This window comes from Nycticebus coucang, chromosome 4, assembly GCF_027406575.1.
Source record: "Nycticebus coucang isolate mNycCou1 chromosome 4, mNycCou1.pri, whole genome shotgun sequence".
NCBI lineage: Eukaryota > Metazoa > Chordata > Mammalia > Primates > Lorisidae > Nycticebus > Nycticebus coucang.
The window spans coordinates 127,644,856-127,672,752 of NC_069783.1; the positions used below are offsets into that span (position 1 = coordinate 127,644,856).

At 39.3% G+C, this 27,897-nt stretch overlaps 2 protein-coding genes and 1 long non-coding RNA gene across 3 annotated transcripts; 2 read left to right on the forward strand and 1 right to left on the reverse strand.

Annotated features, from left to right (window-relative positions):
• Window positions 1-3,293: 3,293 nt before the first annotated feature.
• On the reverse strand, window positions 3,294-6,374 carry LOC128583887 (leucine-rich repeat-containing protein 37A2-like). Its single transcript, XM_053588532.1, has 3 exons — window positions 4,884-6,374; window positions 3,552-3,603; window positions 3,294-3,470 (listed from the first exon to the last, which is right to left on the reverse strand). Exons 1-3 carry the CDS (start codon window positions 5,006-5,008, stop codon window positions 3,324-3,326), a joined length of 324 nt encoding a protein of 107 aa, XP_053444507.1. The 5' UTR covers window positions 5,009-6,374; the 3' UTR covers window positions 3,294-3,323.
• LOC128584405 (leucine-rich repeat-containing protein 37B-like) lies at window positions 5,853-7,317 on the forward strand. The gene is made up of 3 exons (XM_053589378.1): window positions 5,853-5,900; window positions 6,376-6,848; window positions 6,966-7,317. Exons 1-3 carry the CDS (start codon window positions 5,853-5,855, stop codon window positions 7,315-7,317), a joined length of 873 nt encoding a protein of 290 aa, XP_053445353.1.
• Window positions 7,318-13,521: 6,204 nt separating this feature from the next.
• LOC128583888 (uncharacterized) lies at window positions 13,522-27,407 on the forward strand. Its single transcript, XR_008379576.1, has 3 exons — window positions 13,522-13,588; window positions 26,303-26,374; window positions 27,049-27,407. It is a non-coding gene; the product is annotated as an uncharacterized LOC128583888 (long non-coding RNA).
• Window positions 27,408-27,897: the final 490 nt, after the last annotated feature.

Genomic DNA, 27,897 nt, shown 5'->3' on the forward strand with positions numbered 1-27,897 from the left:
TTCCCCCAGAAGGCGTGGCACGCACCAAGGCCCCGCCCCCTCCCTCCTTCCTTCTCTCTGCTTTCCCTCCCCCCTCCATAATCTTAATTGTCATTAATTGTCCTCATATCAAAATTGAGTACCTAGGATTCATGACGCTTCTCCATTTTTGTGATGCTTTACTAAGAATAATGTCTTCCACTTCCATCCAGGTTAATATGAAGGATGTAAAGTCTCCATTTTTTTTTAATAGCTGAATAGTATTCCATGATATACATATACCACAGTTTATTAATCCATTCCTGGGTTTGTGGGCATTTAGGTGGTTTCCACATTTTGGTGAGAAATATGTAAATCAAAACCACCCTGAGATATCATCTAACTCCAGCGAGAATGGCCCACATCACAAAATCTCAAAACTGCAGATGCTGGCGTGGATGTGGAGTGAAGGGAAACACTTTTACACTGCTGGTGGGACTGCAAACTAGTACAACCTTTCTGGAAGGAAGTATGGAGAAACCTCAAGGCACTCAAGCTAGACCTCCCATTTTATCCAGCAATCCCATTACTGGGCATCTACTCAGAAGGAAAAAAAATCCTCTTATCATAGGACACTTGTACTAGACTGTTTATTGCAGCTCAATTTACAATTGCCAAAATGTGGAAACAGCTATTTCTTTTCTTAAAGTTTCATAGTTCTCTTTGTAGAGATCTTTCACGTCCTTTGTTAGGTATACTCCCAAATATTTCATCTTCTTTGGCACTACCATGAAAGGAATACAGTCCTTGACTCTTTTTTCGGCTTGATTATTTTTGCTATATAATACAGGCTACAGATTTATGGGTGTTGATTTTGTAGCCTGAGACATTGCTGTATTCCTTGATCACTTCTAAAAGTTTTGTAGTAGAATCCCTAGTGTTTTCCAGATATACGATCGTATCATCTGCAGAGTGAACATTTGATCTCTTCTGACCCTATGTGGATACCCTTGATCGCCTTTTCTTCACTAATTGCGGTGGCTAAAACTTCCATTAAAATGTTAAGAGGAATGGAGACAATGGGCAACCTTGCCTGGTTCCTGATCTAAGTGGAAATGATTGCAATTTAACTCCATGTAGTACAATATTGGCTGTGGGTTTGCTGTAGATGACCTCTATTAGTTTAAGAAATGTCCTTCTATACCAATTTTCTTAAGTGTTCTGATCATGAGAGGATGCTGGATATTATCAATAGCTTTTTCTGCATCAAATGAAAGAATCATATGGTCCTTATTTTTTTGTTTGTTTATGTGCTGAATTACATTTATAGATCTACGTATATTGAACCAGCCTTGAGAACCTGGGATAAATCCGACTTGGTCATGGTGTATAATTTTTTTGATGTGTTGTTGGATTCTGTTTGTTAGGATCTTATTGAGTATTTTAGCATCAATATTCATTAGTGATATTGGTCTATAATTTTCTTTTCTTGTTGGGTCTTTCCCTGGTTTGGGGATCAAGCTGATGTTTGCTTCGTAGAATGTGTTGGGTAATATTCCTTCTTTTTCTATATTTTGGAAGAGGTTTAGTAATATAGGCACTAGTTCTTCTCTAAAGGTTTGGTAGAATCCTGACGTAAAGTCATCTAGTCCTGGGCTTTTCTTTTTAGGGAGATTTTGTATAGTTGATGCTATTTCAGAACTTGATATAGGCCTGTTCAACATTTCCACTTTGTTCTGGCTAAGTCGTGGTAGGTGGTGTACTTCCAGGTATTGGTCGATTTCTTTCAGATTTTCATATTTCTGAGAGTAGAGTTTCTTGTAGTATACATTAAGGATTTTTTTTTTATTTTCTGAGGGGTCTGTTGTTATTTCATTGTTACCATTTCTGAATGATGAAATTAGGGATTTTACTCTTTTTTTCCTGGTTAGGTTGGCCAAAGGTTTATCTATTTTATTGATCTTTTCAAAAAACCAACTTTTGGATTTATTGATCTGTTGTATAATTCTTTTGTTTTCAATTTCATTTAATTCTGCTCTGATTTTGGTTATTTCTTTTCTTCTGCTGGGTTTGGGGTTGGAATGTTCTTCCTTCTCCAGTTGCTTGATATGTCCCATTAAGTTATTAACTTCCTCTCTTTCCATTTTCTTGAGGAAAGCTTGCAGTGCTATAAATTTCCCTCATAGGACTGCCTTTGCAGTATCCCAGAGGTTCTGATAATTCGTGTCTTGATTGTTGTTTTGTTCCAAAAATTTGGTAATTTCCTTTATAATCTGGTCTATAACCCATGTATCCTTCAGCATAAGGTTGTTTAGCTTCCATGTTTTCGTATGTGTATGCAGATTCCTATTGTTATTGAGTTCAACTTTTATTCCATGATGGTCTGAGACGATGCAAGGAATAATTTGTTTTTTGTTTTTTTTTTTAATTTGCTGAGGTTAGATTTGTGGCCTAGGATGTGGTCGATTTTGGAGTATGTTCCGTGGGCTGATGAGAAGAATGTGTATTCAGTTTTGTTGGGATGAAATGTTCTGTAGATGTCTGTTAAGTCCAGATGTTGAATGGTTAAGTTTAAATCTAAAATTTCTTTGCTTAGCTTCTTTTTGGAGGATCTATCCAGCACTGCTAAAGGGGTGTTAAAATCTCCAACTACTATGGAACTGGAGGAAATCAAGTTGCTCATGTCTGTTAGAGTTTCTCTTATAAATTGAGGTGCATTCTGGTGGGTGCATAAATATTAATAATTGAAATCTCATCATATTGAGTATTACCTTTAAGAAATATGAAGTGTCCATCCTTATCCTTCCTTATTTCGGTTGGTTTAAAGCCTATTACATCTGCGAATAGGATTGCAATGACTGTTTTTTTCTGCTTCCATTTGCCTGAAGTATAGATGACCATCCCTTCACCTTGAATCTTTTAATGTAACATTAGATTCTTGTATGCAGCAGATATCTGGCTTGAGTTTTTGTATCCAGTCCGCCAACCCATGCCTCTTTAGAGGACTCTGTTTAATTGCTGTCCTGTCCTTAAAAGGAGCAATTAAACTTCTCATTATCCCCTCATTTTAGATAAGATGTTTTGTTGAGATGGAGTCTGGCCTGGCTAGATGTTGTGAGCAGCTCATAGTAACCTCAAACTAAGGGGTCCAAATGATTCTTCTGCCTGAGCCTCCCAAGTAGCTTGGACTACAGGCACCTGCCACAACATTCGGTTAATTTTTCTATTTTTCGTAGAGCTCAGGATGGCTTTGAACTCCGAGCTCAAGCAATCGTCCTGCCTCAACTTCCCAGAGTGCTAGGATTACAGGAGTGAGCCACCGTGCCCGGCCACTGTAGATGAGATTTTAAATTGTTCCCAGTCATTTACCCTGCATCCTTCTTGTAAATCTCTTCCTCATCAGAAGACTCCTTGTCGTGAAGCTTCTGGGCCATGTTTTTCTTGCGTGTGGCATTGAGAGGTCTGTACATATCCCTAAGCCAAAGTGGATGCCTTAACCAGTAAAAGCCCTCCTAGAAAAGAGAAAGACAGGTATTAATTCTGCATTTCTCCTGTTTTCTCTGGCCACAGCACTGAATCTTCCTCAAATTTACCTGGCTTTCACTCTGCGATGAGCATCTCCTATGCAGAAATTCAAAAAAGCCCCTTGGGAAAAAACACACACACAAGACAATTAGTGATTCCTGCCATTTCCCAGGTCTCCCATGATGTACACCTCTCGTTTTATTGGGACTAAATCTGTGGATCGGTCCATAATCACAGTGGGCAACATCATTATGGACCTGGAATCCTGAAAATCATTTCATGGAGAGACTTCCAGAAGCTCTCCACGTCTGTTTAAGAGGGCCCCGTAATGTCACTGGAGGGACCTTTGCCCATGGCTTGGTGGGAGGTACAGGGAGGATTTTCAGCCCCACTTACCCCATTGGCCAAGTTCCCTTGTACAGTGAACAAACTGTACAAACACACAGGCAAGAAGTACCTCACTCTCCAAAAGCATTTTACATCAGTCCCTTTCAAACCTACTACCACATATAGCGTTTGCTGGTGGGTGAAGGATAAAGTGCTTCTATTCTCCTAGAAGCTTTATCCTATCAGGCGAGTCCCATCAAGCAAATACCTGGGTCCAGCTAAAAAAATTATTTTCATACTTCAGGCTGTCACTGAGTAGTTGTAAAATCAGTTTAAAGGAAAAATATCCTTTTTGAATATGAGCAGAATAGAAAAAAAATCAGAGTGCACTGTTTCCACATCTACTTATGTCTACACAGCATGTGCGTGTTGAATTGTGATATAAAATGTGACTCACAGCCCAAGTAGAGAATAATCAATGGAGAAGTCCCCAGCTGGAAAGGGACCACCCTCTTTCTGACATTAGCACTGGGACCATGGAGCAAGGTAATTTCCTTTTCTCTGTCTCCGTTTTCTTATTATAAAAGGAAGAGGCAAAGTATTATTTAAGGTCTCTTCTAGTTAAAATTCTCTGACATTTGGATAAATAGAGAATGGAGACCCCAAATCAAGTAGAATGAGAAGGTAGGTTTTCCTGCCACTCTGGAGGAAGGATTCATATATTCTTGAAGGAGCCTTGAAGGAGACTAGCTCCCTTGCCCCTTCCCCAGAGCCTCCAAAAAGGCCTCCGGCCTGGCCCGATGCCCACCACCGGAAGGAACAGGCACAACTCCAACCCCCGCCCCTGCCTTCCCTTGAAGGACTGGTGGCAGCAGATTCGTCCTTGCCACACCTGTCCAACTCAGCTTTGTCTGGGGAGCTAATTTTGCTGGATCCAGGCAAAGCACTAAGGCAGGTAAGTATTCTTCCTGCCTCTGGCAGTTTCCTCGCTATAAAATGAAAGGATTGAAATAGATGAGTTCTAAGTTCTCTAGTTCTAAAATTCTAATTTAAATCGCCAGACCAATATTTACCTCCTTGGGACTGAGCCTGATTCTACATCTGTCCTTGCTGCTCTTCTATGAGAATAAATCTGTTTTGGAAGAAAACAATCATGATTATCCATCATAATGACCAGTATCTCCAAATCTTTATTCATTCCTTTTAAGTCTTACCTACCCAGTGAGATAACTTCTATTTATCTATTTTTTCTTTTCTTTTTTTTTCAGACAAAACAAAAGGTGTCACCCTGGGTAGAGTACTGCGTCACAGCATCCTCAAACTCTTCGGCTTAAGTTTTGTGGCAACCTCAAACTCTTGCCTCAGCCTCCCAAGTAGCTGGGACTACAGGTGCCCACCACAATGCCTGGCTATTTTTTGGTTATAGTTGTCATTGTTGCTTGGTGAGCCTGGGCTGGATTCGAACCCCCTCCCAGCCAACCCCACCCCGCAGCTCTCCTGTATGTGGCTGATGCCCTAGCTGCTTGAGCTACAGGTGCCGAGCCAGCTATCTATAATTTTTTATTAGAGATTGGGTTGCACTCTGTCACCTGGGGTAGAGTATAGTGGTATGATCATAGCTCACTGTAGCCTCAAATTCTTGGGCTCAAGTAAGCCTCCTGCCTCAGCATCTTTAGTAGCTGGAACTATAGGTATGCACCACAATGTCTGGCTAAAAGATATATTTTCTGAAGACATAAATTATTTTTCTGAGACAGTCTCACTCTGTTGCCCTGGCTAGAGTACAGTGGCATCAATATAACTCATTGCAACATCAAATTCCTGGGCTCAACTGATCCTCTTGTCTTAGCCTCTAGAGCAGTGTTTTTCAACCTTTTCACAGCACACTCGAACCTACAGTTAAACTTTGGCAGCACACTTAAATTATGTTGATCAAATAAAAGAGCAAAAAGAGAATATACTTACTGTGCTTTGAGCTTCTTTTGAACATAATTTAATAACGACCTTTAAAAAGTTTTTCACGGCATACCTAAGATCCTGCCATGACACACGTGTTGAAAATCATTGCTCTAGAATACCTGGAACTTGAGGTGCACACCATGACACCTGGCTAATTTTTCTTTTAGTAGAGACGAGATCTCGCTTTCACTCAGGCTAGTCTCCAACTCCTGAGCTCAAGCAATTATAATCCTCCCTTATAATCCTTAGGAGTATAAGCATGAGCCATCGCACCTGGTCTGAAGACAGAAATTCTATCCTGTTTAATGATTCTTTGGCTCTTTCCTTGGTATCTGCAGGCAACTCATTCCAGGATCCACTCCCCTCAGCCTAACATACCCAAATCCAAGGATGCCAAAGTCCCTGTATTAACAGGTTGATTATCCCTAATCTGAAAACCTGAAATCCAAAATGCTCCAAGATCTGAAACTTTCTGAGCACCACCATGACACTCAAAGGAAATGCTCACTGGAGCATTTTGGATTTTAGATGTTCAGATTAGGGATGCTCAGCTGGTTAAGTATAATACAAATATTCCAAAATTTGAAAAAAAGCTTTATAATTCAGACTTGGCAGCCAAACCTGACCAAGGTCACAGCTAAACCTTTGGACCAGGAATCTACTGTAACTCCAGAACACACCATGGAGGTTAAACCTCCAAACATGCCAGAGACCCCAACTCAGCCTCCAGAGCCACCTAAGGAAGTTGTAATTCGACCCCCAGTATATCAAGAGGTGACACTTTCAACACCAGGTCAGGATGAAGCTCAGCATTCAACATCGCCCATAGTTACGGGGCTTTCCATAACTCCAGTGTCCACTACAGAGGCTGAACCTTCTACAGTCCTCACAAGCACAGCTTCTTCTTCAGAGCATCCTGAGGTGACACTTCCACATCTAGACCAGATGGAGACTCAGCAGACAAACCCAGCTGAGGTCACAGTTAAGCTTTTGGACCAGGAACTTACCATGACTTCAGAACAAACTAGAGAGGTTAAACCTTCTCCAACCATGCAAGAGACTCCAACTCAATCTCTAGAGGTACCAAGGGATGTAGTAGCTCCAGCCTATTATGAAATAACAGTTCCAAGACCGGGTCAGGATCAAGCCCAGCATACAACATCCCCTGGTGTCACAATCACAGTTTTACCTTTGAGCCTGGAATTTGTTGTAACTTCAGCAACTACATCAGAGGTTGAACATCCTGTGGCTCTGGAGAGGATGGCAGCTCCCCATCCAGACCAGATTCAGACTCAGCCTCCAATCCCGACTGAAGTTACAATTCAAGTATCTGACTCGGACATTACCGTAACTCAAAATTCGTTGCCAAATTACAACATGGAACAAGAGATTGCCAATATCAACACAGACATGAACACCAGCATATGTGAGCTCTGTACCTGCAGAGATGAGACACTGTCGTGTGTTGGTCTCAGCCCAGAGAAGAGACTCCACCGAGTGCCTGTGCAGGAGCCTGAAGCCTATAATGGCACCTTCACCGTCTTGTAAGTCACTTATCCTCATTTGTTCTCTGCATCCTGCCTCACATGGCAGCCTTTTCCTTGAGACACTTGTGGGCTTTCTTCATTGGTTGACTTTCTGCTTTTACCTTTTACTTGTCAGATTTTCCTTATCCTCATTCTCCTTTGTACTATTGTGCCCCTTCTCCAAACTTTTACCTGTGACTACTCTTTTTTCTTTATCCATTTCTCTTTAGTCCCATCATATCATTGCTTACCCTCTACTCTTCTGAGTTTGCGTCACTCTCTTCACAGAAGCATATTCCTCTGGGTGGCACCTGTGGCTCAAGGAGCAGGGTGCCAGCCTCATATACCAAGGGTGGCAAGTTCAAAGCCAGCCCCAGGCAAAAAAACAACAACCCAGGTCTGCCATTTATTAGTTTTGTGACCTTGGGCAAGTCATTCCACTCTGTGGCTCAATTTCCTCATCTTTAAAATGGGGATTGTGATACTTACCATTTCACAGGATCGTTGTGAGATTTAGGGGTGGGAGTACATGTAATACTTACATGTGTATCAGTGCCTAGCATATATATGAATGTTAACTATTATTATCATTATTCAGTCCCTTAATTATGTCCAGGCCTCATCTTTGTACCTGGTTTCCTGTATGTAGTGCCCATTTTGTGCCCAATTCAGGGCAGAGTATGACATTATCTCTAGAATATGAAAATGATAGGTAGGAAGAAAAGAAATAGGCATCAAAAGGGAGGTGGTTTATAATTAAGTACTAAAGAGATATAGAGACCATAGATGCTATGGTCTATAATCATTGAGGTGTGGAGGTCAGGGAAAGCTCCCTGGATAAGCTGAAACTTTGCCTGGGGCTTAAAAAGCATCTATAATCTGTTAAAGAGAAACATTGGGAGTAAAGCCTAGGCAACGGCATGGCTGCAGGAATGATGGGGATTTAGAAGACCAGTCTTGCTTTCAAGAATTGGGTTAGGAAGCAATGGAAAACGTGATTATGAAAAACCTTGAACATCAGATATGGGAGTTTGAAAGTTATATGCAATGAGGTATGGAGAGCCATGGAAAGTTTTTAAGCAAGAGAAAAAAATGATTAAGCACCTGTGCCTCAGTCGGTAAGGTGCCGGCCCCATATACCGAGGGTGGCGGGTTCAAACCCGGCCCCGGCCAAACTACAACCAAAAAATAGCCGGGCATTGTGGTGGGCGCCTGTAGTCCCAGCTACATGGGAGGCTGAGGCAAGTGAATCGCTTAAGCCCAGGAGTTGGAGGTTGCTGTGAGCTGTGTGAGGCCACGGCACTCTACCGAGGGCCATAAAGTGAGACTCTGTCTCTACAAAAAAAAAAAAAAAAGACAAAAGGATTATTTTAGAATCCATACATAGCATGCTCTAGAGGGGGGAGCTTAACTTAGGGAGAGCAAATGGAAAGCTTGTTTAGCAAAATTTAGAAGTAAAGTGAGAAAGGACTAAAGCTGAGTGCTTGTGATAGAAGTGGGAATAAAGTCCTGGGGATACTACAAAGGAAGGACAGGATTTAGTGACCAACTAATGAGTTGGGAGAGGATGTGTATAGGGAAGGGAGAAATCAAATGTGACTCCATGGTTTCTGTCCTGCATGATGAAGATAATGATGGGGGTGGAATACTATGCAGCCTTAAAGAAAGATGGAGACTTTACCTCTTTCATGTTTACATGATGGAGCTGGAAAATATTCTTCTTAGTAAAGTATCTCAAGAATGGAAGAAAAAGTATCCAATGTACTCAGCCCTACTATGAAACTAATTTATGGCTTTCACGTGAGAGCTATAACCCAAGAATAGAGGGAAGGGGGAAAGGGAGCGAAAGGAGGGGGGACTTGGGCAGAGGGAGGGTGATTGTTGGGATTACACCTGCGGTGCATCTTACAAGGGTATATGTGAAACTTAGTAAATGTAGAATGTAAATGTCTTAACACAATAACTAAGAAAATGCCAGGAAGGCTATGTTCACCAATGTGGTGAAAATGTGTCAAACGATCTATAAAACCAGTGTATGGTGCCCTATGATCGCATTAATGTACACAGTTATGATTTAATAATTAAAAAAAGATAATGATGGTGGTATATAACAAGTGCAGCAGTCAGAGCCAATTTGAGGGAGAGAAGATCAGTTTGGGCATTAATTTCTGAGCATTAAACAACCAGAAAGCTTCTGGTTAAATGGAAATGTGAATTAGGCAGACGACTGTCTTATTTCTACCCCTGCCCCCAACTGGGAAAAATACAGCTATAAAGTAAATAGGTAAAATTATTGCTGAGGGGCGGCGCCTGTAGCTCAGTGAGTAGGGCCCTGGTCACATACACCCAGGCTGGCAGGTTCGATTCCGACCCGGGCCAGCTAAACAACAATGATAACTACAACCAAAAAATAGCCAGGCGTTGTTATGGGTGCCTGTAGCCACAGCTACACGGGAGGCTAAGGCAAGAGAATTGCTTAAACCCAAGAGTTTGACGTTGCTGTGAGCTGTGATGCCACAGCACTCTACCCAGGGCAACACAGTGAGATACTGCCTCAAAAAAAAAATTTGTTGCTGAGGAATGGGGAACAGTGTTAAAGGTAAAGATTTAAAGTTATCCACAGAGCTGATACTGATTGTAAGGCATTTAAAAGTTTGCTTTCAAACATGTCATTCATGGATATATTTACACTTTTTCAAAAAAAGTCATGGAAGTACATGTATGTATATATGTGTATACGTATATGTGTGTATGTATATATATGATATATGATAATTTATTATTTTTTATTTCTTCATGGGTTTTCCCTGCACTCTCTTCTAGTATTTTTATAGTTTCATGTCTTAAGTTTAAATCTTTAATCCAGTGAGAGTTTATCTTAGTTAATGGAGAAAGGTGTGGGTCCAGTTTCAGTATTCTACAGGTTGCCATCAAGTTCACCCAACGCCATTTGTTAAATAGGGAATCTTTTCCCCACTGAATGTTTTTAATTGGCTTGTCAAACATCAAATAATGGTAAGTAGCTGGATTCATCTCTTGGTTCTCTATTCTGTTCCAGACATCTACTTCTCTGCTTTTGTGCCAGTACCATGCTGTTCTGATCACTATCGATTTATAGTAAAGTCTCAGGTCTGGTAGAGTGATTCCTCCTGCTGTGTTTTTATTTCGGAGTAATGTCTTGACTATTCGAGTTTTTTTCTGATCCCATATAAAATGAAGTATTATTTTTTCAAGATCTTTAAAGTATGACAGTGGAGCTTTAATAGGGATTGCATTAAAATTGTATTTTGCTTCGGGTAGTATGGACATTTTAACAATGTTGATTCTTCCCAGCCATGAGCATGGTATGTTTTTCCATTTGTTAGCATTTCCAGCTATTTATTTTCTTAGAGTTTCATAGTTCTCTTTGTAGAGATCTTTCACATCCTTTGTTAGATAAACTCCCAAATATTTCATCTTCTTTGGCAGTACTGTGAATGGAATATAGGCCTTAACTGTTTTTTCAGCTTGACTATTGTTGATATATATAAAGGCTACCGATTTATGAATATTGATTTTGTAACCTGAGACACTGCTGTATTCCTTGATCACTTCTAAGAGTTTTGTAGTAGAATCCCTGGTGTTTTCCAGATACACAATCATATCATCTGCGAAGAGCAAAAGTTGATATATGATAATTTAGACACATAAGTGATTTTATCCATTTATTCATTCATAACTGATATTATCTTCCAAGAGATTGGACAGACAGGAAGTTAAGCTTCTGAGGAGATGCCTTAATATTTGTGCCCATAGCCCCACATTCTTTCTTTCTTTCTTTCTTTTTTTTTTTAGACTTTCTCTTCCACATGAATTCTATTGTGTACAGAAAACAGTGCATACTGGCATGAATCTCTGCCACATCTTCACCTCGTTTCCATTTTTCCTCCTATGGTTTCTCTTATGTTTAATAAGACTGAGGACCACTGAAAACCTTTCCCACATTATCGATATTTGGAAGATTTCTCTCCAATATGAATGTTCCTATGTTAAGGTTTGAGCTCTGGTTAAGGTCATTGCCACACTGTTCACATTCGTAGGATTACTCTCCAGTTTCAATTCTTTTATGCGTAGCATGCTATCAACACCAGGTCAAGGCACTGCCGCAATCTTCAAATGGAGGGTTTCTCTCTGTGTGATTTCCTCTATGTACAGTGAGGATTGAATTTGAGTTAGAGTTTGCCACACTGTCCATATTTAAAAGGTTTTTCTCCAGAATAAATTCTTAAATGTCTAGAAATGTTCACAAACTAATGAAAGTCTATGCCACATTTTGACCACTGTAGTTTCTTTCAAGAATGACTACTTTGATGAACAGAAAGGGTTGAGTACAGTGTAAATGCCTTGCCCCCTTCTTCACATTTGTGGAGTTTCTCTCCACAAGAAATTCTGTTATGTTCACTCTGAGTTTAACTAAGGAAAAAGGCTTTACTGCATTCTCTAAATTTGTAAGTTTTATGTCCAAAGTAAATTCTTTGAAGTACAGAAAGGTTTGAGTCACAGTTAAAGGCTTTGCCACACTCTTGACATTTGTAGGGTTTCCCTCCAGAGTGAATTCTTTGATGTCTAGAAAAGCTTGTGTAGTACTTAAAGGATTTTCCACATTCTTGACCTTTGTAGGGTTTCTCTCCAGAGTGAATTCTTTGATGTCTAGAAAGGTGTGAGTGGTGTTTAAAGGCTTTGCCACATTCTTCACATCCATAGGGTTTCTCTTCAGAATGAATTCTTTGATGTACAGAAAGGTTTCAGTACTTGTTAAAGGCTTTGCCACATTCCTGACATTTGTAGCGTTTATCTCCAGAATGAATTCTTTGATGTCTAAAGAGGAGAGAGTGCTGGTTAAAGGTTATGCCACATTCTTCACATTTGAAAGGTTTCTCTGCAGAATCAATTCTTTTTTTTTGTCCAGAAACGTGTGAGTGTTGCTTGGTAAGTTTGTCACATTCCTTATAGTTGCAGGTTTTTCCTCCAGTATCAAAATTCTCATGGTTACGATATTTTGAACTGTGGCTAAGACATTTGCCATCATTTTCACACGTGTCCAGTTTCTCTCCAGTATCGAATCTTGAGCAAGACTGAAAAACTTGGCTACCTTCTTTGCATTTGGACTGTTTTTTCCAATATGAGTGATCTTATGTTCTGTAACATGTGACCAGAAGTTAGAGGCTTTCCTATAGCTTTTACAATTAAAAGTTTTCTCTAAGGTATATATCATTATTTGTCCATTGAGATTTAACAATTGTCTGAAGGTGTTCAAAGAGTTACTACATTGGAATACTTTGCCATAGGTAGCTGTTAATCATTGGTGAAGTCCACTGTAACATACTTTCTGATCATCACACTTATACACACTTTCCCAATCTTTTGTTAAATTTAAATTCTCGGAACCATAGCTTTGATATCTGGTCAGGATCATCTCTGGAAATAAAATATTTGTGCCCCACTCTTGAAAACGGTCTTCAGTATAATGAGTATATAGAGCTGGGTGCTTGACTAGTGTCTGGTGTGTCTTCCTTCGCCTTCCAGGGTTCTTTGCTTTGCTCCAGACAGGTGATGAGTTCTGGCTTAGAGACAGTAAGAACAGGTTTCTGTAGGTCTCTAACATGACTTCCCCATACAAATGCTGCTGAGCAGGGTCCAAGCAGGCCCACTCTTCCATAGAGAATTCAACAGACATGTCCTTGAATGTCGACACTCCTTTGGAGTCTTCCCTGAGGACCTTTTGAATGTCACCACGAGGGAGGGATGCTGGGCGCTGCAGGCAGACAGCTGCTCAGACAGCTCTGGGCATTTCCCAGCTTCCGGGATGTCCCGGTGTCCTGCAGGTCAATTCTCTGCAGAATCAGAGTGACAGAGGCTGCTGCAGAGACACTTAGGATCCCCAGGAAAGGGAACAGCTGAAGAGGAGGCCGTAGCTCAGAGCCCAACTCCAGAGACAAACGCTGCTCAGAATCCTCGGTGCCGCCTTCTTCTTTCTGGCTGTGCATCATTTCCCAGCTCCCGAGATGTCCCAGTACTTGCAGGTCACAGGGTGACAGAGGCTGCTGCAGAGACACCTGGAATCTCCAGGAATCCCCACATTATTTCTTGATTAATTGTGCAAACTAGGAAGCTCAGAGCTCTGGAAATTAGAAAACTGGAAGTATTTTCTATATTTGAATATCTCCTGTGTTTCTTCACAGAAATTTCCAAGGAAATGCTATTTCTTACATTGATGAGAATGTATGGAAATCATACCGTTGGACTGAGAAACTGTGAGTATATTCTCTCCAAATATGAGTTCAAAAAATTAGCTGCATTGTAAGATCCTTCCTGGTCCAGAATTTTGTGGTCAACGCTTTTAAGGAAAGGTATTTCTTCCTCCACATCTCAAATCAATGTCTGTTGATTGTAATTCTATGATTATTTTAAAATTAAATTTGGTGGGCTCTCTTTAAAAGAAAGAGGCAATTTAAATGTATTTTTTATTATGTAAGTAATACACGTTATACTCTTAATATATAAAAACAATATAACAGGTATAATGGAAACCCTCCTTGTGCCCTGATGCCTGGTCCCTGAGGTAACCACTACTCCTAAGTTTGGTGTATATCCTTCCAGACCTTTTCCCAAGTATTTGCCTACATACATATTTACACATAGCAAAATAAATTTTTTGTGTGGCCTTACGTTTTTTTGTTTTATAGAAATGGTAACATCTTACAACTTGATTCTTTCACTTCATGATACATGTTAGATTTTTCTTTCACAGCACTTAGAGGGTTACCCTATTCATTTAAACTCTTGCATCATTCCATATTATGGATTCCATACTATGGATGTGGCATGAATTATTTAATAATTCCCCTATGAATGGATGTTTAGATTATGTCCAGTTTTCTTTTCTTTCTTTTTTTTTTTAGAGACAGAGTCTCACTGTTTCACCCTTGGTAGAGTGCCCTGAAATCACAGCTCACAGCAACCTCCAACTCCTGGGCTTAGGTGATTCTCTTGCCTCAGCCTCCCGAGTAGCTGGGACTATAGGCGCCCGCCACAATGCCCGGCTATTTTTTTGTTGCAGTTTGGTGCAGTTTGGTGGGGGCCAGGCTCGAACCTGTCGCCCTCGGTATATGGGGCCGGCACCCTACTCACTGAGCCACAGGCGACACCCTCCTATGTCCAGTTTTCTTGTTAGGTGCATTGCTGCTTCTTTGTAAACTTGGGCAAATATTTCTGTAGAACAGACATCTAGAAATGGAATGGTTGATATGAGGACAATGTAGGTATTAAATTTTAATTGTCCTCAAAAAAGTTGTGCCAACTTATACTATACTCAACAGAATATGACAGCATTTTACCACTAAGTATTCTCCAACTCTTTGCTGATATGATGGGTCTGAATTTGAATTTTTCTGATTACTCTTGAATTTAAATACCTTTATTTATTAAAAGTTGGTGAACATTTGTATTTCTTCTGAGTTTTCTGTCCTTTATCCATTTTCCTTTTGAATTGTTTTTATCATTTTCTTATTAATTTATTAAAGCAGTCAATTTAGATACATAAGTTATTTTGGAAAAATACAGTAGTTTGTGTGTCATCAGTTCAACTTGTATAGGTGATCTCTGAGTTTTCATTTTTGAAAATAGAGATGTCATTTTATTTTCCATTAAAATTTGTCCCCTTGTAATATGATTCCATTTATATAAAGTTCAGGAAGAGGCAAACTAAAGTATGTTGTGTGACTGACATATAACAGGTAAAACTATATTTTGAAAACAAGGAAATTACTATAAAAGTTAAGAGAGTGGTTATCTGCTGAGGTCAGAGAGAGGGTTGTGATTGGAAAGGGCCACACGAGCTTTTGGATGCTCATGGTACTCTTTCTTGACATGATGATATTACATGGGTACCTGCTTTACAATTATTTAAACTGAACATTTAAGTTATATGCATTTTATGCACATTGTATTTCTCAAAAAAAAAAAAAAAACCACTTTTTAAATGGGGGAAAAAGCCTACTGACTTCACTTGTAGCCTGACATAGGTCCATGTGGGGCTTTAATAATAACATTTGGGGCTCAGTGCCTGTAGCTCAAGCGGCTAAGGTGCCAGACACATACACCAGAGCTGGCAGGTTCAAATCCCACCTGGGCCTGCCAAACAACAATGACAACTACAACCAAAAAATAACTGGGTGTTGTGGCGGGCACCTGTAGTCCCAGCTACTTGGGAGATTGAGGCAAGAGAATCTCTTAAGCCCTGGAGTTGGAGGTTGCTGTGAGCTGTGACGCCACAGCACTCTTGGGGGCAGTACCCAATTATAAGAGGAACTCTACCTAACTAATGCGAACATTGTAACCTATTTCTTTGTGCCCTCAGATTAACCCGAAACAATAATAAAATCTTAAAAAAGAAATAACAAATAACCTTATCCTTTTTCAGAATTCTCAGTGAAAATCATTTGACCGAATTACGTAAAGATTCATTTGAAGGCCTGCTATCCCTCCAGTATTTGTAAGTTAGTTAGTTAATCATATTTATTTATGAGCTTTTAGTGATATTATCTGTAAAGTGAATAAGGGGTTCAAATTAGATAATCTCTAAAACTTCTTTCAGCCATAAAATGCTGCAGTTCTCTAAATCCGTGTAGAGTTTTAGCCCGTCTCTAGCCCATCTCTGTGCATTTTTAGTTTTTAAAATCATATAGCTAAGATACGGATAGAAAAAAATTTTGCTTATAAGGAAAAAGTGGTAATAACATCTGAGCAATTATTGACACCCATTGAACCTTGTTTTATAAGTTTTATATATCATCTGCTTATATTTATATTTAGTCTACAACCCGTAGAGCAAATCTAATACACAGTCTGTTTTTATTTACAGCCTGTAAGTTAAGAATAGTTTTTACATTTTCAAAAGAAAAAGAAAGACAAGAGTATGCAACAGAGACCATATGTGACCTACAAAGCCTAAAATATTACTATTTAGCCTTCAGAAAAAGCTAAATTTGGGTGATGCCTGTGGCTCGAAGGAGTAGAGTGCCAGCCCTAGGTGCCGGAGGTGGTGGGTTCAAACCAGCCCCGGCGAAAAAAATGCAAAAAAAAAAAAAAGAAAGAAAGAAAGAAAAAAGATTTGAAAAAGTTGGTTTAGTAGCATGAGAAGAATTAAACTTTAAGTTGTTGCTCAAAGGAAAGGAAAGGAAAATATAGACCATCTACACTAGTTTGAATGCCATTAATCCAGAATTTTTTGATAATTTAATCTGAATTAAATTAACATTTAACTATTAAATAAGCAGATGAATTATAAAGAATAAACATATTTAAGAATATAAAATATTAAAGAATATTAAATATTTAATATAAGAACATTATATTAAAATCATATAGATATGATTTAATTTAATCATACATTAAATATATATATTTATGAGAATAGGCTGGCAGTGAGGATTTCATAGCAGAAATTACTATACTCTTATTGAAAATAGTTGTTTAAGGACAGGTGCAGTGGCTCACACCTGTAATCCTAGCACTCTGGGAGTCCAGGGTAGGAAGATCCCTTGAGCTCATGTGTTCGAGTGCAGCCTAATTGAGAGTGAGACCCTGTATCTACTAAAAAATAGAAAAATTATCCAAACATTATGGTGGGTGCTTATAGTCCCAGCTATTCGGGAGGCTGAGGTAGGAGGATAGCTTGGAGCTCAGGTGTCTGAGGTTGCTGTGAGCTAGGCTGACACCATGGCACTCTGGCCCGATGCAACAGAATGAGACTTTGCCTCAAAAAGAAAAAAAAAGTTGTTTAAATTATGGTTAAATGGTATAGCTAGAAATGTTTACAATGAATAAGCATATTACCAATGCTCCTAATTCTTCCCAAATTACAAAATGAAAATTTCTCCTGCCTTATTGCCAAGGAGGGAATACTTGCATAGTATTTATTTCTATCTTTTTAAAGATAAGAAGATACTATATCCCTTGCTATGAAAGTCTGAGTTTTATCCTTTGCCCACGGCAAAGAAGTGTGGTCAAGAAGTGTGTACATCATTAATCTTTATTAAGCTCACTAATGTTGCTCTTTAGCAAATAGAGTCTTCTTTCAAATGTAGAAGACTTAAGGGAAGTAGGTACATGACACTAAAAATAGTCCTTTGAATGATCTAACCTTCTAGGCCTTAAAGGCATGACCACTTTTGTACTGGTCTTCTTAGGCACCTCTGCCACATTTGGGAAAAAAAGTAAATGACGTAATTGCTCAATGGAGTAGGCCCTTCCTTACTTCCACAATGAAATACGCATATTTTGTAAGCTAATCTTTCATGTTAGGATATAGTCTCATTCATTGAAAAAATGCCAACCAATTACAAAAACAAAGAGAATATGCCAACCACTTTGCTAATATTAGAGTCAGAGAGATGAGTAAGACAGGATTCCTACCCTTCTAAGAACTTAACATTTCACAGGGGAAACAAACATGTAAGCATCAACCATAACGCCACAAGCACTAAGAGGATGACAAAGGGCTGATTGCAAAGGCCCAGAAGAAGGATACAAAGTAATAAAATTGCATTTATGTTAAAATAGTTTTTTTTCTTCTTCTACTCGTTCTCAGCTTTTCACTCATTTTATAAATACAGTAGAACCCCCATGGTTGACCACCTCCATAATTTTGCCTCATTTTCACAGACCAGACATGCGCCACATGTGCTCAGTGGAAGTTCCTTATGCCGACCACCACTGTATGTTGCCTGGTTTGTTATAGTCCAGTAAGTGATCAGCTTAGAGAGGTTCTACTGTATTCTCATGTGTCAATTTTAAACACAGTGGGCTTGCAGATGAGCAAGACCTAATCCCTGCTTTCAAGGAGTTTATACTTAAAAGAAATGGGAGCAAAAATAACTACATTGAAAAGAAGACATAGCTATGGGCACTAAGAGGGACAAACTGCTTCTGGAGCACAGAAGAAGGAGAAAAGACTTGAGTTTGGATCAGAGAAATGTTCCTAGAGCAATGCTGCTAAAACAGGATCTATCAGAAGGCCATCAGATATCCTTAGACAGATTTCCTTAGACAGATTTTGAGAAAAGACTTGAGTTTGGATCAGAGAAGATGTTCCTAGAGCAATGCTGCTAGAACAGGATCTATCAGAAGGCCATCAGATATCCTTAGACAGATTTGGGGGGAAATAGTCTAAACTTGGAAAAGGTAAATGGGAGAAAGGCAAAATACAGCAAAGTATTTGAGGAATGCTTTGAGTACCTGTAGAGTGCAAGGAGAGAGAGTAGGAGACTGGAGCCAGACTTTCTAGGGCTTTGAATGCCAAGCAAAAGCCATCGCAGGGAACCGTGCTATACCACCATGCTTTATGCCCATCTGAAGTCTGCACCACAAGCACTTGGAGGTCTTGTTAGGCCTTGGTTCTGGACTACAACTCCACAGCTACTGATTCAGTCAGTTTAGAGTAAGGCCAAGGATTTGCATCTTTCATAAATTCCCATATGCTGGTCTTTGAGAATCACTTCTGGAGAGTTCATCTGGTCAGTTGTGTGCAGGATAGTTTAGAACAATGGTTCTCAACCTTCCTCATGCTGCGGCCCTTTAATACACAGTTCCTGTGGGTTGTGACCTACAGGTTGAAAACCACTGGTTTAGAAGGAAGAGATACCAGTCAGAACAGAGTGACAACAGCCAGGTGAAGAGCGAGGGATAAACTGGAGTCAAGAGAAATAGTCAACTATAGTTAAGGGGTGTTTTCAAATAACAATCCAGTTCCGTGTTGCCTTTTGGTACATCCCATCACTGTACCACCGAAAAAATTGCTTTCATGGAATATTAAGGCAATATAAAACCAAAATGAATTTCTATTAATATGGTATAATTCTGAATTAGTTCAAAGTTATATATACATATATTTTTTTTTTTTTTTTTTTTTATAGTTGGGGATTCATTGAGGGTACAATAAGCCAGTTACACTGATTGCAATTGTTAGGTAAAGTCCCTCTTGCAATCATGTCTTGCCCCCATAAAATGTGACACACACTAAGGCCCCACCCTCCTCCCTCCATCCCTCTTTCTGCTTCCCCCCCCATAACCTTAATTGTCATTAATTGTCCTCATATCAAGATTGAGTACATAGGATTCATGCTTCTCCATTTTTGTGATGCTTTACTAAGAATAATGTCTTCCACTTCCATCCAGGTTAATACGAAGGATGTAAAGTCTCCATTTTTTTTAATGGCTGAATAGTATTCCATGGTATACATATACCACAGCTTGTTAATCCATTCCTGGGTTGGTGGGCATTTAGGCTGTTTCCACATTTTGGCAATGGTAAATTGAGCTGCAATAAACAGTCTAGTACAAGTGTCCTTATGATAAAAGGATTTTTTTCCTTCTGGGTAGATGCCCAGTAATGGGATTGCAGGATCGAATGGGAGGTCTAGGTTGAGTGCTTTGAGGTTTCTCCATACTTCCTTCCAGAAAGGTTGTACTAGTTTGCAGTCCCACCAGCAGTGTAAAAGTGTTCCCTTCTCTCCACATCCACGCCAGCATCTGCAGTTTTGAGATTTTGTGATGTGGGCCATTCTCACTGGGGTTAGATGATATCTCAGGGTTGTTTTGATTTGCATTTCTCTAATATATAGAGATGATGAACATTTTTTCATGTGTTTGTTAGCCATTCGTCTGTCGTCTTTAGAGAAAGTTCTATTCATGTCTCTTGCCCATTGATATAAGGGATTGTTGGCTTTTTTCATGTGGATTAATTTGAGTTCTCTATAGATCCTGGTTATCAAGCTTTTGTCTGATTGAAAATATGCAAATATCCTTTCCCATTGTGTAGGTTGTCTCTTTGCTTTGGTTATTGTCTCCTTAGCTGTACAGAAGCTTTTCAGTTTAATGAAGTCCCATTTGTTTATTTTTGTTGTTGTTGCCATTGTCATGGCAGTCTTCTTCATGAAGTCTTCCCCCAGGCCAATATCTTCCAGTGTTTTTCCTATGCTTTCTTTGAGGATTTTTATTGTTTCATGCCTTAAATTTAAGTCCTTTATCCATCTTGAATCAATTTTTGTGAGTGGGGAAAGGTGTGGGTCCAGTTTCAGTCTTTTACATGTAGACATCCAGTTCTCCCAACACCATTTATTGAATAGGGAGTCTTTCCCCCAAGGTAAGTTCTTGTTTGGTTTATCAAAGATTAGGTGGTTGTAAGATGTTAGTTTCATTTCTTGGTGTTCAATTCGATTCCAAGTGTCTATGTCTCTGTTTTTGTGCCAGTACCATGCTGTCTTGAGCACTATGGCTTTGTAGTACAGACTAAAATCTGGTATGCTGATGCCCCCAGCTTTATTTTTGTTACTAAGAACTGCCTTAGCTATACGGGGTTTTTTCCGGTTCCATACAAAACGCAGAATCATTTTTTCCAAATCTTGAAAGTACGATGTAGGTACTTTGATAGGAATGGCATTGAATAGGTAGATTGCTTTGGGAAGTATAGACATTTTAACAATGTTGATTCTTCCCATCCATGAGCATGGTATGTTCTTCCATTTGTTAATATCCTCTGCTATTTCCTTTCTGAGGATTTCATAGTTTTCTTTATAGAGGTCCTTCACCTCCTTCGTTAGGTATATTCCTAGGTATTTCATTTTCCTTGAAACTATGGTGAAGGGAGTTGTGTCCTTAATTAGCTTCTCATCTTGACTGTTATTGGTGTATACAAAGGCTACTGACTTGTGGACATTGATTTTATATCCTGAAACATTACTGTATTTTCTGATGACTTCTAGGAGTCTTGTGGTTGACTCTTTGGGGTTCTCTAAGTATAAGATCATGTCGTCAGCAAAGAGGGAGAGTTTGACCTCCTCTGCTCCCATTTGGATTCCCTTGATTTCCTTGTCTTGCCTAATTGTATTGGCTAGAACTTCCAGCACTATGTTAAATAGTAAAGGTGACAGAGGACAACCTTGTCTGGTTCCAGTTCTAAGAGGAAAAGCTTTCAGTTTTACTCCATTCAGTAAAATATTGGCTGTGGGTTTGTCATAGATAGCTTCAATCAGTTTTAGAAATGTGCCACCTATGCCTATACTCTTCAGTGTTCTAATTAGAAAAGGATGCTGGATTTTATCAAATGCTTTTTCTGCATCTATTGAGAGGATCATGTGATCTTTATTTTTGCCTCTGTTAATATGGTGGATAACGTTTATGGACTTGCGTATGTTAAACCAGCCTTGCATCCCTGGGATGAAGCCTACTTGATCATGATGAATGACTTTTTTGATGATAAGCTGTAATCTATTGGCTAGGATTTTGTTGAGAATTTTTCCATCTATATTCATGAGTGAGATTGGTCTGAAGTTCTCCTTTTTGCTTGGGACTTTTCCTGGTTTTGGTATCAGGGTGATGTTTGCTTCATAGAATGTGTTGGGGAAGATTCCTTCTTCCTCAATTTTTTGGAATAATTTCTGCAGTACAGGAATAAGCTCTTCCTTGAAGGTTTGATAGAATTCTGGAGTGAAGCCATCTGGACCAGGGCATTTTTTAGTTGGAAGCTTTTTTATTGTTTCTTTGATCTCAGTGCTTGAAATTGGTCTGTTCAGGAGGTCTATTTCTTCCTGGCTAAGTCTAGGGAGAGGGTGTGATTCCAAATATTGATCCATTTCCTTCACATTGTCAAATTTCTGGGAATAGAGTTTCTGGTAGTATTCACAGATGATCTCTTGTATCTCTGTGGGATCAGTTGTTATTTCCCCTTTATCATTTCTGATTGAGGTTATTAGAGATTTTACTTTTCTATTTCTAGTTAGTCTGGCCAATGGTTTATCTATTTTATTTATTTTTTCAAAAAACCAACTCCTTGTTTCATTAATTTTCTGAATGATTCTTTTGTTTTCAATTTCATTGATGTCTGATTTGATTTTGGATATTTCTTTTCTTCTACTGGGTTTAGGCTTAGATTGTTCTTCTTTTTCCAATTCCATAAGATCTCTTGTGAGATTGTTGATGTGCTCTCTTTCTGTTTTTCAAATGTAGGCATCTAAAGCGATGAATTTTCCTCTCAAAACTGCTTTTGCAGTATCCCACAGGTTTTGGTAGCTTGTGTCTTCATTGTTGTTATGCTCAAGGAAGTTAATGATTTCCTGTTTTATTTCTTCCTTCACCCATCTGTTATTCAACAGAAGATTGTTTAATTTCCATGCCTTTGGGTGGGGTTGAGCATTTTTGTTAGAGTTGAGTTCCATCTTTAGTGCCTTATGGTCTGAAAAGATACAAGGTAAAATTTCAATTCTTTTGATTCTGTTGATATTTGTTTTGTGTCCCAGGATATGATCAATTTTGGAGAATGTTCCATGGGGTGATGAGAAGAATGTATATTCTTTATCTTTGGGGTGGAGTGTTCTATATACGTCTATCAAGCATAGTTGGTCTAGGGTCTCATTTAAATCTCTTACATCTTTGTTTAATTTCTGTTTAGAGGATCTGTCCAGCTCTGTAAGAGGTGTGTTAAAGTCCCCTGTTATGATGGTATTATCAGATATCATATTGCTCAGACTGAGTAAGGTCTGCTTCAAGAATCTGGGAGCATTTAAATTGGGTGCATAAATATTTAGAATGGAAATGTCTTCTTCTTGTAGTTTTCCCTTGACCAATATAAAGTGACCATCTTTGTCTTTTTTGACTTTAGTTGCTTTAAATCCACATGTATCTGAAAATAAGATTGCAACTCCTCTTTTCTTCTGAATTCCATTTGCCTGAAAAATTGTCTTCCAACCCTTGACTCGGAGCTTTAATTTGTCTTTTGAAGCCAGGTGTGTTTCTTGCAGACAGCAAATGGATGGCTTGTGTTTTTTAATCCAGTCAGCCAATCTATGTCTCTTCAGTGGGGAATTCAAGCCATTAACATTTATTGAGATAATGGATAAGTGTGGTAGTATTCTATTCGTCTTATTTTGTGAGAGTCCATTGCTTAGTTTTATCTTTTGCATCAGTGTGGAGGTTAGGTTCTGTCCTTTGGTTTCTGAGTTCTTACTTTGCTGCTGATCCATTGTGGTGGTCAGTGTGCAGAACAGGTTGAAGTATTTCCTGTAGAGCTGGTCTTGTTGTGGCGAATTTCCTCAATGTTTGTATATCCGTAAATGATTTGATTTCTCCGTCAATTTTGAAGCTTAGCTTAGCAGGGTACAGAATTCTGGGCTGGAAATTGTTCTGTTTAAGTAGATTAAAGGTAGATGACCATTGTCTTCTTGCTTGGAAAGTTTCATTAGAGAAGTCTGTGGTAACTCTGATGGATTTGCCCCTGTAGGTCAACTGGCGCTTACTCCTGGCAGCTTGCAGAATCTTTTCTTTTGTCTTGACTTTGGACAGGTTCATCACAATGTGTCTTGGAGAAGCTCGGTTAGAGTTGAGGCGACCCGGGGTCCTATATCCCTCTGAAAGCAGTGTGTCAGAATCTTTGGTGATGTTTGGGAAATTTTCTTTTATAATATTCTCTAGTATGGCTTCCATTCCTCTGGGGCATTCTTCTTCCCCTTCTGGAATTCCTATAACTCGTATGTTGGAACGCTTCATAAAGTCCCATAATTCTGACAGTGAACGTTCTGCTTTCTCTCTCTTCTTTTCTGCCGCTTTTACTGTCTGAGTTATCTCAAGAACTTTGTCTTCTACCTCTGAAATTCTTTCTTCTGCATGGTCTAACCTGTTGCTGATACTTTCCATTGCATCTTTAAGTTCCCTAATTGACTGTTTCAGTTCCTTCAGCTCTGCTATATCCTTTTTATATTCTTCATATCGTTCATCTCTTATTTGATTCTGTTTTTGGATTTCCTTTTGGTTATTTTCCACTTTATTAGCAATTTCCTTCATTGTTTCCATCATTTCTTTCATTGTTTTCAACATGTGTATTCTAAATTCCCTTTCTGTCATTCCTAACATTTCTATACTGGTGGAATCATCTGCAGTAGCTACCTCATGGTCCTTTGGTGGGGTTGTTCTAGACTGGTTCTTCATGTTGCCTGGAGTTTTCTGCTGATTCTTCCTCATGAGTGATTTCTTTTATCTGTTTGCTTGCCCTAATTTTCCTTTCACTTCCTCTTGCTCTTTAAGTTCTTGTGCCTGTGGACTAAAGGTTACAGGACCAGAAGGGTGAGAAGGTTGAAGAGCAAAAAAAAAAGGGGATGAAAGAAAGGAGGACCGAGTACTAAGAAAAAAAGAAAGATAGAGAAAGGAGAGGGGGTGGGTATAAGGAATATTGACAAAAAGAAGAGAGGCACAGAAAGAGGGAGACAGGGCAATATAGGTGTACAGTAGGGTACTTTGACACAACCTTAAAAAACCCCACCTTCTGGGGGTGCCCAGTTGCGTGGTTCCCTTGAGGTCAGCAGCTCTTTGCTAACCTGATCAGACACAGTACCCCACCTCCACCAAGTAGAGAGGAAAGACAAAAATGCTATAAATCAAACCAAAAGAAGCAAACAGAAAACTTTACAGGGATAAAATTGGGTGAAAAACCAAATTATATCGGTAGAAACACTAGCAAAAATGAAGTTGAAGTTATTAAAAAAAGCAGCAATGGGAAATTATAATTAAACTAGGAAAATTGAGAAAGAAAAAGGGATCTGTGTGGAAAAGATTGAAATTAAAAAAACAAAAGAATATCAGCAACGTCAAAATAAACAAACAAAAAAAACAACCAAGCAAAAAAAGAAAGAAAAAAATACACAACCAAAAACAAAGCAGTTTGTATATGTTATTGAATATTGTCTGGGCAACACGTGGTCTTCTGGGGTATGAGATGTTAGTCACAGTTCAGATACGACTGGAGGCTGCTGATTACTCAAACCCCAGCAGGTAGACACCCTGAATCTCTCTTCAGCCTACTTAAAAGGCACTTCGAACTTGTAAACTTGTTGAGCAGAAGCTTTCCCTGCTTTCTTGCCAGAATCGCTGCTGAAGTGGCTATCCACTTACTCAGTGTGCCAAAACCGGTCTCACTCTGCCCCTGAGGGTTAGGGCTGCAAGGCGGCTCAGACCCCACCCTTAGGCTACTTGGTTGCTGGGTTACCAGCTCCCACCCGTTTCTAGCTCTGCGACCCTGAGGGCGGAGCTTGCCGGGGCAGATCGCTGACAATGGATCCGTGTGACCCACCGCCAAACACTATTAGCTCCGTCTGGCTCAGCGGCTCAGACTGGGGCCCTAGACAACGGCCAAAGTTCTCGCACTCCCGCTCAGGCCTTCCCCAAGGCAGTTCAACTCAGTGCCAAGTCCAAGGACATCAAAACAGTTCACAGGTAAGGCCTTTCTGGTTTGCAGTCTCGCTACTACTGAACTTACAGTTGTGGGCGGGTTTAGACGGATTGAACACACGCAACCACTTGCCGGTTTTCCACTGTTTTAGTCCTCCTCTTGGGGTCCAGAAGTCTCTCCCTGACTCCCTGTATCCTCATAGGAGTGATGATAGGCAGTTCCCACCAGCCAGAGACGCCTGGAGTCCTATCTCCCCAGACTCACGGTGCCCAGATGCAAGGAAGCTGTTACTCGGCTGCCATCTTGCTCCGCCTCCCTCAAAGTTATATATTAATTAGAAGGGTAACTTATCTCTTTTGGTATTGAACTAGCTTAGAAAAACAGAATTAAACCAGAAAGGTGTAAAATGTGAGGTTATTCCTTTTCATATTAGAAATTATATAGAAAAATAAAAACTTGAAGCTTCTAATCTAGAATTTGATTAGGCTACAAAAGGTTGTTTAATCAAGTCTCCTGCTGCCCAGGGGAAGATTACATCCAAAATCTTTTAAGATCTACAGTTGCATATTTTATTGGTGAAAATCATGAAATACAGGGAGCATTAGGGGGCTATGGAAAGTTCAAATACAAGTCCAAAAGTTTAGAATGTAGACAAAAGCTACATATTCATTATTATCATTCTAAACTCTACTAGTTGTTCCTACTAATTTGGTATCTAATCAAGGCAGTGTCTTCCTTTTACTTTTTCTAGAGATTTATCCTGCAATAAAATCCAATTTATTGAAAGACGTACCTTTGAATCACTACCATTTCTGCAGTATGTGTAAGTTACAAATAGAACTTCATTACATTTGGAACTTTTATTAAACTCATAAACCCTCTACTATTCATTTTGAAATATGATTAAAATTTTACTAGTAGAAAGTTACTAAAATTTATAGCAAATTCATTTAATCTCTAGCAAAGATTAGTGTGAGAATTATTACACACAGAATTATTACACAGATCAGAGGGGATCATAATAGAACAATGGTCTCAACTAGTGGGATTTTGTACCCAGACGACATTTGGCAATGCCTGGAGACATTTTCAGTTGTCACAACTGTGGGTATGTTACTGACACCTACCTGGTGGGCAAAAGCCAGGAATGTTGTTGACCTACAATGTACAGGACAAATCCCCCAAAGAATTATACAGCTAATATGTCAATAGCGCTGAAGTTGCAAAACTCTGTCGTAGAGAAATAAAGATCTCTTAACACAAGTATTGGCTGAGCATTCACTGTTTTGTATCTACACATTGCATGTATAGTAAATGCAATAAAGTATAAATCATATCTTCTACAGCGAAATTTCCTTCTTGTACGGAGAAAGTACTGAGGTTATGTTTTGTCATATATAAGTTAGAATCACTGCCAAATGATAAATGCTCTGAAAGAATATCTTTTCTTCTTCTTTATTGGCTTATGTCTTTCCTTTTTTTTGCTGTTTTTTGTAGAAATCTTGGTTGCAATTTAATCACTGAACTGAGCTTCGGAACGTTTCAGGCGTGGCATGGAATGCAATTTTTACACAAGGTGTAAGTTAAATAGATGAACACATAAAAAGCTATGTGTAAAAGCATCATTCAGTTATCAGTTAACTAGGTATAAGCTCATTATGAACTCTGAATAGCATATCTTAAGATCTATCCAATTTTTCTTTTTTACTTTTTTTTAAAGTTATATTTATATTTCACAGAAAGGATCCATCCATTTTTTTCAGGTGAGGAAACTAAGGTACAAAGAGGCCAGGAGACGTGTGTAACTTCCATATGACATGCTCTGCTTTCCCTAGAAATGATCTTTGGAATGGGTGATAAAAGATGTCAAGCAAGTAATGCTCAAATTAGCATTGTCTTGGGAGCCCTAACAATGCTGCTTTGATATGTGAATTGTCCTTGAAATCCTACGTTCGAATATAACATTGATTCCTACTCATGTACAGAGTTTCTAACCGCTGAAATGTATACAGCATATAGCCACAAAGAAGGAAGCGTAACACAAAGTCCTCCAGGGTGCAAAAGGGAAAGGATGTTTTCTCGGAGTCAGTTTCTTTTAGTTTTTTATTAATTTATTTATTTATTTGGTAGAGACAGAGTCTTACTTTATTGCCCTCGGTAGAGTGCTGTGGCGTCACACTGCTCACAGCAACCTCCAACTTCTGAGTTTAGGCGATTTTCTTGCCTCAGCCTCCCAAGTAGCTGAGACGACAGGCGCACGCCACAAGGCCTGACTCTTTATTTTTGTTGCAGTTTGGCGGGGGCTGGGTTTGAACTCGCCACCCTTGGTATATGGGGCCGGTGCCC